Below are 9,172 nucleotides of genomic sequence, written 5' to 3' on the forward strand. Positions count from 1 at the left end.
AAGGGCACTCCTGAAGTAATTCTCTCTCATCAAGGTTTGCTGGTACAGTTATTTTCTGTAAATACTTAATATGGATCTGTTACATGCCTGCCAGGCTGTTTGTTTCTCTTTCCCCTCCCCCTATTTTTTGTTCTCTTCACAGGTAGTAGGGGAAGCCGGTGTCAATCTCCCCTGATTGAGCCTCTCCAACCAAGGGCCACTTAGCATCCAGGGAGGCCTTATACAAGCAGCTCAGCTGGGGAGCTTAGGAGATCTATCCAACCTGCTGGCTACCTGACACATGTCTTGTTGTTGCTCTTTGTGTGAGGGTTTGTGGTGGGAGTTAGAGGGCGAGGTAAGTTTGGGGTACCCTGTACATGTCATCACATAGGTGTTTTTCTGTTAGATACACTAGGTAAGTAGGTGGGTGCCACCCATGTAAAGTTTTGGTGGAAACTTTTGTTAGATTAGGTAGGTAGGGTTTTTGTTTTCTATTTCTTTTCTTTAGCACAGATGGTAGTTGGGTCCTGTTTTTATTTTCTTTGATTTGGCACCACCTAACCGTCCCTTTCTCCCCCACAGTTTGTACGAGCCTTCTGGGATTTTTGTTGCCAATAAATCCCTCCTTTTTAAAACATTCACTTGGACCCTGTCGAATCTTTGTGGTTGTCGCGTTACTTCCCTCCTCCTCACAAAGAGGGTGCCGTAACAGCATCTTAGTGGTACTTACTCTTTTTATCCGATTGTCCAGATGAAATCCCACTTTCTGCAAGCAGAGAGAGAAATGTTGAAAGAAACACCATTTGTGTCAGTTTCCCCTTTTCTTTTATTAACTATTATTAAATTGCAACAATGGTTAGAATGTTCCCCTAGAGCAGAGGTTCCCAAAGTGTGTGTGGGGGTGGGGGGCGCCGTGCCATTGCAGGGGGGGCGCAGGAAGCCGTCTGGATGAAAAAAATAAAAAAATAAAAAAAAAAAAATTCACACTGTATGCGCTGGGTTTTTACCTTAGAATGGCCAACTCTCTGTTATTCCTATGTCAATCTGATACAGTAGAGGCTTCCACACTTCCCATATTTGTGTCCTCTGTCACTTTTATCAGCAGTTAAAACTGTTTAATCCGTTGTTAACATGTGGTAACCTGTTTTCCGAGCCGCCTTTAAACGCAACATCAGTGTTACGACGCTTATGCTGGGTTTACACCTGTGCGGCAGTGAAGGAGACCTGCTGCTGCTGTACAGAGCTACGCAGGTGTGTTAGAATCATGGCAGCAAAATGCAAAGAACTTTTCACAGTTTTTCCCCCAAACTAACCGACTGTTGAGTAAAGCTGCTGGATGCAGGTAATGTTAGCTAAAAGAGGACTAGCTAATATCAATACAGCACCTTAAGCTTGTTAACAAGTAGCTTGTAGGCTACCGATGTTGTTTATGTTCAGCTACGTACATTTTGCCCCCAAAAAAGTCGACCTCTTCGCCCCCCCAACCTGTTCTTAGAGACAGGGAGTTTCTAAGAATCCCCCCCTCACACGCATCGTTTCAACCAGACAGCCATTTGTAATCCATAGGGGAGGCCCAGAAAATTTTTGGGAACCACTGTGGGGGCGCAGAAGAAAAAGTTTGGGAACGACTGCCCTAGAGTTTGATAGGCTTACGCTATAATGTTTGACTACAAACTTTATATTTTATATATTTTTGATTTGGTCTTTCATTTAGATAAAGTCATAGTGAGACATAGGGTAGAATCTCAGAAAACAGGTAATGTTATTGAATTATTCAACCTTGGCTGCTGTTGTCTCCCTCTCCTCCAGCGTTTCCTGTAAAGAAATAGTTTGTAATGATTTAAGACTACAACATAGGTAGGACAAATAATATTAATGAACTTTATTGAATTATTCAACCTTGGATGCTGTTGTCTCCCTCTCCTCCAGCGTTTCCTGTATAGAAATAGTTTGTAATGATTGATAACTACAACATAGGACAAATAATATTAATGAACTTTAAAATAGCCTGTTCAACAAAAAGGGTTTTTTTTTTTTAAAGGTAATCTTCAAAGGAAAACCTAGATCAAAAGCTTCATGAAAATTATATCAATTAATGTGACAATTTTACTTTTGTAGGTTTTACAAATTGTGATTTTAGAAAAACTGCCCAGAGTTTAGTTTATTTGACCAGAATTGGAAGCAAGTTGATTTGAAATGGACACGTTATATTTCACCTTCAATATAAACTCAAATTATGCTCAGAATTGATGCTATACAAGTAAAATGAAATGAAATATACTAAAGGGAATAAATTTACCTTCAGTTTCACTCATGAGGGGTATGATAGTGCTGTGATCGCCTGTACCTGCAGACAGATGTACCAAGGTATATGAAGATCAAATTGAGTTAAAATATTTTTAAACACTTCTGTTCTTCATTTTAATTCACCCAGCATTGTCTACCCTCAATCGTCCTTTTAGAAATGCAGGGGAATGGTTCCTATCTCCAACGGTCATTGGGTGAGAGGTGGGGTTCACCCTCAACACCCCACCAATCCATCACAGGGAAACACAGAGACACACAGGACAAACAACCATGCACACTAACATTTAAAGGCAGTTTACAGTGACCAGTTAAGCAAACGTGTGTCTATCGACTCAGAGACAGCTGGAGTACACAGAGAATCCACACATGAATGGGGAGAACCTGCAAACTCCAGAAAGGGCCCAGGCTGGGATTCGAACCCAGGACCTCACTGCTACTATGCAACAGTGAAAATACTGCGCAATAAATTCATTACAGCTGAAATTTATTTTTAGAATAAAAGTCTAAAAAATTATCAGGATATTCAATGGTACAAATTATCATTGAATTAAACAATACAAAATGACACTTACCATTGCTATGGGTCATGTGACCATTGGAGCCTGCACAAACAGAGACACAGGTTTATTAACAAGATTGAACTGCTTCACAAACTTGTATATTTTTATTAAATAATCATAAACTAGCAGTATGAGCATAAAGTAGCATTGGTACCCAACTAAAGTAAACATGTTAGCTACATAATGTATTGCTTTGCACTCCAAGAAATTTCTAATTTCAATGTACTGGTGAGTTGACATTTATTTAATGTCTATGGTTTACTTAACAGTTGTAACAGTGAATTTATATCTCTACACAAATTAGAAAGAGGATTGGATTGGTTGAGTATATGATGTCAATATGATGTTGAACATAAATGTCTCGGGAAAACTTTCCCATTGTTACAACTCACACAGACACTACGCCATTACATTTACAGGTATGGTAACTAAACTTCTTTTAATATATTATTTTTCCCCAGTTCAGCATGCCACTCTAAGATGGGATTCAGTTGAATTTTGAGTGATTTCAAATCAAAGCTAGTTATAATAGACTATAACTTTGATTCATATTGACATTTTGGCTTCTAAAGTCTGATTTAGACTTTCACATTATTCACACAAATTACGCAATTATAAATGGATGCAGAAAAATGTATTTGGACATTTGTATAAAGATACTTACAACTGACTTGGATTACATTGACACCATTGTACCCTGTACAATAACAGAAATTAGCAGAAATAAAGAGTGAATTATTACAATTTCTTTTTTAAATAACATACTTTAAAAATATTTTTGCTAGGTAATAACGCATCGCTAAAAATAACTAAAATGTAGCCTATAAATTTCAATGCACTGTTCACATTTTCTTGACTTATGCTTAATTTACATCTTAGGTACACTGGTACTTAATGACATTTCTTTAGAGTATTTAAATGTATTTGTCCTCTTAGATGACATTTCTGACACATCCTTGTATCTTCTGTACTAGGTGTGAAATGACTAGCCAGATTATAAAGGGGGCTGTGATTGGTTGTATAAATAACATCGGTATCACGTTTAGAATAAATGTCAAGGGCCCACATACACTAGACCACAAGAGGTCCCAAGATCCTGCTTGTATTAGGCGTTTCCCTTCTGCTGCACACCCGATTTAAATAAATAGGTGATTAACAGGCTTCTACAGCAGTTAGAGCCATGCCAAGGGGATAGTGCAATAATTTGAGTCAGTACAATAATAAAAGACACAAAGATACCTGTTTTGCAGAATATTTTTTGTCTCAAGTCTTTCTCCACTGGTTTTCCATAATATGCCTACATGTCATATAAAAGAACTAAGCCAATTAACAACATAAAGAAAAACAAACACCTACCATTGTTTTGGGATTTGGTGGCATCACTGTTGCCTGCACAAACAGAGATACATACCTTTAAGGTATAATGACTAAACTTATTTTATACATATTTTTCTAAGATTTTAATGCCAATGCAAAGAGTATTTTTATAAACTCCACTATATAGATATACTTACGAAGTGGGCATCTCATCTTTTTGTACCAAAACAGAAAAACAAGAACTCCGCCAACAACAAACAGCAGCATAGATACTGCGACCACTATGATGATGTCGTAAGGAAGTTGTTTATCTTCGTTGCAATTGTGATCTATAACAGAAAATTATTTTCTATTATTTTTATATTGAATTCACAATAAACACTGGTGTGATACATGTAAAAAAATAGCTGGAACAACTTGACAAAGAACACTTAAGTGGTTGAATTCTTACTTAAGTAAGTAAGTAAGAATTCAACATCAAATAATTACATTAAGAATGATTTGGATATCTAAGGCTATATTTTGACAGTTACAAGTGGCTTTGATGCTGCAAACCAAATTTGACCAGACATACTCAAATATAATGATTAAAAGAAAAAACTAAGTTAACCAATTTTATAAATAAGATAAAGAAAGCTACCAGGCCTAATTTATACAAGACTCTCCTTGGACTGCCACCTTATTGTGGTAACCCAAGGATAAGATGTGCTGCCACCTTATCCTTGGGTTAATTTATTTTGAAAATTCATTTGTTTAATGGATTTTTTAAAATCTTTTTATCACAAAAATGGGCAACAAATCTACATCTATATTGTCACCAGTATGTTGCAGACTTTAGTGATAATGTCAAAATTAACAGTAAAGTTAAAAAGTCTGAAGAATGTCAAAGGATAAAGTATGTTAAAGATTCTTCCAAAACAAATCTGACAACTGAGATTTAGGTGACTAGCAATTCTTTCTTAATCATTAAGTTCTTCAGCATATAAATGACATTTAACAGAAACACTCTTTTCAATTTGGATACTGTGCAATTACAATAATACATTTGCAGTATATTGTGTAGTCGTAATTATAAAAAAATAATAATTGAAAAATAAACTTAAAAAAATTATAATTTACCCCATTTCTTTTCAACCTTCATGTGAGAGGCAGGATGAATGACTTCACAGGTGTAGGCGGCAGCATCAGACTTCAAAATCTCCACATGGTCTTTTCTCTGAAAGGTGTCATCCTCATTTGGGAGAACTCCAGAGGTCTGAATCCCGTCCTCTTTAGTTAAGATACGCCCATTTCTTTTGATCTGCAGAATGATGTCTTTTGGATAGAAGCCCGTAGCCAGGCACGTCAAAATTGTGTTAGTATCCGCCTTGGCTTTACGAGTGAACAAATGCACTTCAGGTCTCTCTGGAGAGAAAAGTTCAAATGTCCGTTGTTAAGCACGTAATATTGGACTAATGTAAACACTTATTTTTTATAATAGTGTCCTGTCATTCATGAGATCATTTGAATATTAAAATATGTTTATTCATAAGCACACATCACATGTGATAATTTGTATGTACTAGTTTAAAATGATAGTTTCATTATTTTTTTTTTTTATAATTTTAAGGCCATTAACACACAAATGGCCTCATTAATTGTAAACTGCATAACGCCAACTACTACAACCTTTTATAGTAAATACTATTGTGTTTTTTGATTGATTTTGTTAAATAAGTTATTTTTTAGTTAATCTAAACAAAGCATATTGTTGGCACTGAGCATTTGAAAAAAGAATGCTAAGAATAACTTATTTTTGCAAGAAGCAAAAAAGAAAAACTACCTAACATCATACATACTGGCATTTAAAAGCTGCTCTTCCCCAAAGCCTCTAAACTTGGTCATCCATTCCATGCACTCCTTCTCCAGGTAGCCCTTGGTGTATTCCTTCAGCACCTGGACCTCATCCCACTTCCTCTTGGTTTCTTCTGCTGCATGAATTGGAGCAACCCAAACCTGCTTGTTGTCATCAAAGGACAGAAAGTCGCTTCCGTCATAGTTGTACATGTCCATCCCACGGACAAACTTCAGTGAGCCATCAGGCTGAGTTTCACCCTCACAGCCGTGCATCCACTGAAGAATATGAGTGTCTGTAAGAAAACACAGGAGAAAAAAAAAGTTAAAAACTACGGAATAGAAAAAAAATATTTGTTGGGTTTTTAGACAAGTAAATATTCTGAGAATAAATAGGATGTATTTATCTACCGTTGTTATTCTGTCTCATTCGTTTCATCAATATGTCGATGTTGACCTTGAACCATTGCTGCTTGCTCTTTCTGGACTGGGTGCCTTTCTCCCAGTACTCTGGTTCAAGATGTTTTTCCATCCAGTCCTCTTTGGGAACTTTAACTTGGTTCTCACTGTCATAGTAGTCAATCATCCGGTTATCCAGTAAACCCATAGCAGTGAACTCATGTAACCCTGGGAGATTCACTGGCTTGGAGAAGGCTGTGTAGATGTAAGTGAGGGAATGCTTTTCTGTAAGACAAAAGACAGAAAAATAAATTGTTAAAATCCTCAAATTAGTGTGTGTATATATATATATATATATATATATATATATATATATATATATCTTGGTCAAAGTCACTTAGGACTTGGCATGGGCCAATTACTGGTATCAAAGCTGTCAAATATTTATGGCACACCATAACTGAGTTGTAAACTAGATAAAGTGCAAAAGTGACTGGGGTTTAAGAAGCCTTTTACAGTTTTCCCTCAAATGACAGAAAAAATTCAATCATGTGGAAATATTACCAGCTTTGGTGTTAAAACTTAAAGTACCAAGCATAATACAAGTTCCCCCTCTCAAAGACCAGGTTACTTTAACCTTGTAAAGAATACTACACACTGAAACTAGAAGGTGTTTTACATATCCAAAATAAATAAATAAACTAAAAACAATAAATAAGACAGAAATAAAAAAACAACATACAACTGAAACCATAAATAAAATGGATTATGATGTCGCTCTAAACAAAATTTCCTTTCATAAAATATTAATAATCAGAATTGGAATTACTGAGTTCATTTTAATTGATCGGAAAACTGATGGATTAATTAATTAATCATTTATGGCAACAGGCTTAGTAGCAAACGCATCTATGAAAAAAAGTATTCATTATAACATGAAATGCTAGTTTTCTCTTTACTTTGTTTCAGCTTTCGTCTGTTTCCAATGAGGAAGTTCTACAGTCACACCTCATGTCAGTTATCTAAGCAATGTTGTTTGTCTACATGTTGACTTTCGATGTTAATCTATTAAATACAGAACGTCATTTAGTTAGGTTAAAATAATTTTAACAGTGTATCACTAAAGTATTTAATTAGTAAAATCCCTTTTGTTGTGTGTTGAAGTAGATAAGGTGCTATCAGTTACTTAATTTGCGCTAGTGCTATAATTACACAACTGGCTGCACAACCCCCTCAAAACAGCATTTTTCTATTATTGTTTGATGTCTTCTTGTTCCAAAGCAGAATATTCAGGATTTTGAACCATTACAAACCGATGGGTAGATATTTATTTTCACCACTGATCATAGTGGCTCCTTGTTCAGAGACTCACACTTTTCGTCTTTTTGGATAATAGCTTCCCACTGATTTCAATGTGAATTGAAGAACATAAATTGCCCCCAGACTTATGGTTTTATTCACATTCTACATATTACATTAAAATGTATTCAAGGTTCTTTAAATGCACTTGCAGATTAAATTGTTTTGGCATATTTATAACTTGAAAGTAGCTAACATACCCCAGTGACGCATACGTGTTTTCTAACCTTGTGTCTTCCGCATACTTCAAATTGATCTTTGAACACTTGATTTACTGGTTATAAATGACCTCAGTGTGAAAACAGTAGTGCTGAACCAGACAAAAAAAATACCTGAGATATGTTGGGAAGAGCTTATAAAAGGACAGGACGGCGAACGCAGCGGCTTTGTGTGCTGATGAATATGCGCCAGACTTACCGCGACAAAATTCACCTTAAAAGTTCTGGTGTCGGTTTATTTTAAACTGGGTCCACACAGAACAATTGGATTTTACTTAATATTAGCAAACGGGTCTAGTTGTTCGGTAAATAACACAAATTTATCGACAGAATACTTTTTTTTTTTTACGACGTCATATCTGTTTTTAGTTTCACTTTTAACAACCGCGTCAACATGTCAGAAAAAAACAAGGATATTACCGCTGTACACCGTGACTGCTGTCCCCAAAAGGACAACAAACGGTAGAAGAAGCATTCCGAACCAGAATCAGGTTAAGTTCTTCAGCTGAAATGTATTTCTTTTGGATTTTTTTGTTATTTCTTTTGCCCGGGATGCCTCGTTGTACTCAGCTTCGAAAGGCTTTCTTCCTCTGTTGAGATGCTTTTAGGGTTCCTCGGACTTTAGACATTTTAGTTTTTACTTCCAATCGTGGTGCAATTGATTGCAAAAAATAAAATAAAAGTAGTCAAATGCCTTATTTTCAAAACAAGCAAAAAATAAAAAATAAAAAAATTAATAAATAAAAGAGAGCGAGAAAGACAGGGGGAAAAAAGCCATATAGTTAAATAAAGCTTATGTTCTGTTGGTCTTCCTAAACTTAACTGAAGTCTTTCAGAGATTTCCTGAAGTCCATGACCATTTTAAGATAAGCTGCTTTTGTTTTGCTTGTTAAAACTTTTGAAGATCCTTAGAAAGTCTAATCAAATACGTAGACTATTTTGGAATATTAAAATAATTTAATTAATGAGTTATTTGTTTTTAATGTTTTTGTAATGTTATATTTGGAATAATCTGGAAGAAACAGACATCAGATTTCACTCTACTTCATTTTCTTTTTATTGCTGTGTTTACTCTTTGTAGTGCAGTCTTAAGGGTGCAGTGATTTCTCAGCCGCACACTCAAACCTTTGTTTTTAATCTCTGTGATGTGTTTATTTTACCAACGTTACACCTTCCATTTTCTTAAATATAATTCAATAT

At 35.5% G+C, this 9,172-nt stretch overlaps 1 protein-coding gene across 1 annotated transcript in view; it reads right to left on the reverse strand.

The window, feature by feature from the left end:
• The window catches only part of LOC106958251 (H-2 class I histocompatibility antigen, L-D alpha chain-like), a 12,734-nt gene extending 4,145 nt beyond the window's left edge, over positions 1–8,589 (reverse strand). Inside the window, exons 1-12 of the mRNA XM_015050047.1 lie at positions 8,393–8,589; positions 6,408–6,680; positions 6,002–6,292; positions 5,283–5,567; positions 4,361–4,492; positions 4,203–4,235; positions 3,511–3,543; positions 2,859–2,888; positions 2,279–2,326; positions 1,879–1,914; positions 1,759–1,794; positions 710–745 (exon numbers count right to left, since the gene is read on the reverse strand). Of these exons, the coding sequence (XP_014905533.1) occupies positions 710–745; positions 1,759–1,794; positions 1,879–1,914; positions 2,279–2,326; positions 2,859–2,888; positions 3,511–3,543; positions 4,203–4,235; positions 4,361–4,492; positions 5,283–5,567; positions 6,002–6,292; positions 6,408–6,680; positions 8,393–8,447 (1,288 nt within the window). The 5' untranslated portion in view covers positions 8,448–8,589. The remainder of the gene's footprint in view (positions 1–709; positions 746–1,758; positions 1,795–1,878; positions 1,915–2,278; positions 2,327–2,858; positions 2,889–3,510; positions 3,544–4,202; positions 4,236–4,360; positions 4,493–5,282; positions 5,568–6,001; positions 6,293–6,407; positions 6,681–8,392) is intronic.
• Positions 8,590–9,172: the final 583 nt, after the last annotated feature.

The sequence above is a fragment of the Poecilia latipinna genome, unplaced genomic scaffold, assembly GCF_001443285.1.
Source record: "Poecilia latipinna isolate Pla-1442-1.1 unplaced genomic scaffold, P_latipinna-1.0 Scaffold973, whole genome shotgun sequence".
Classification (NCBI taxonomy): domain Eukaryota; kingdom Metazoa; phylum Chordata; class Actinopteri; order Cyprinodontiformes; family Poeciliidae; genus Poecilia; species Poecilia latipinna.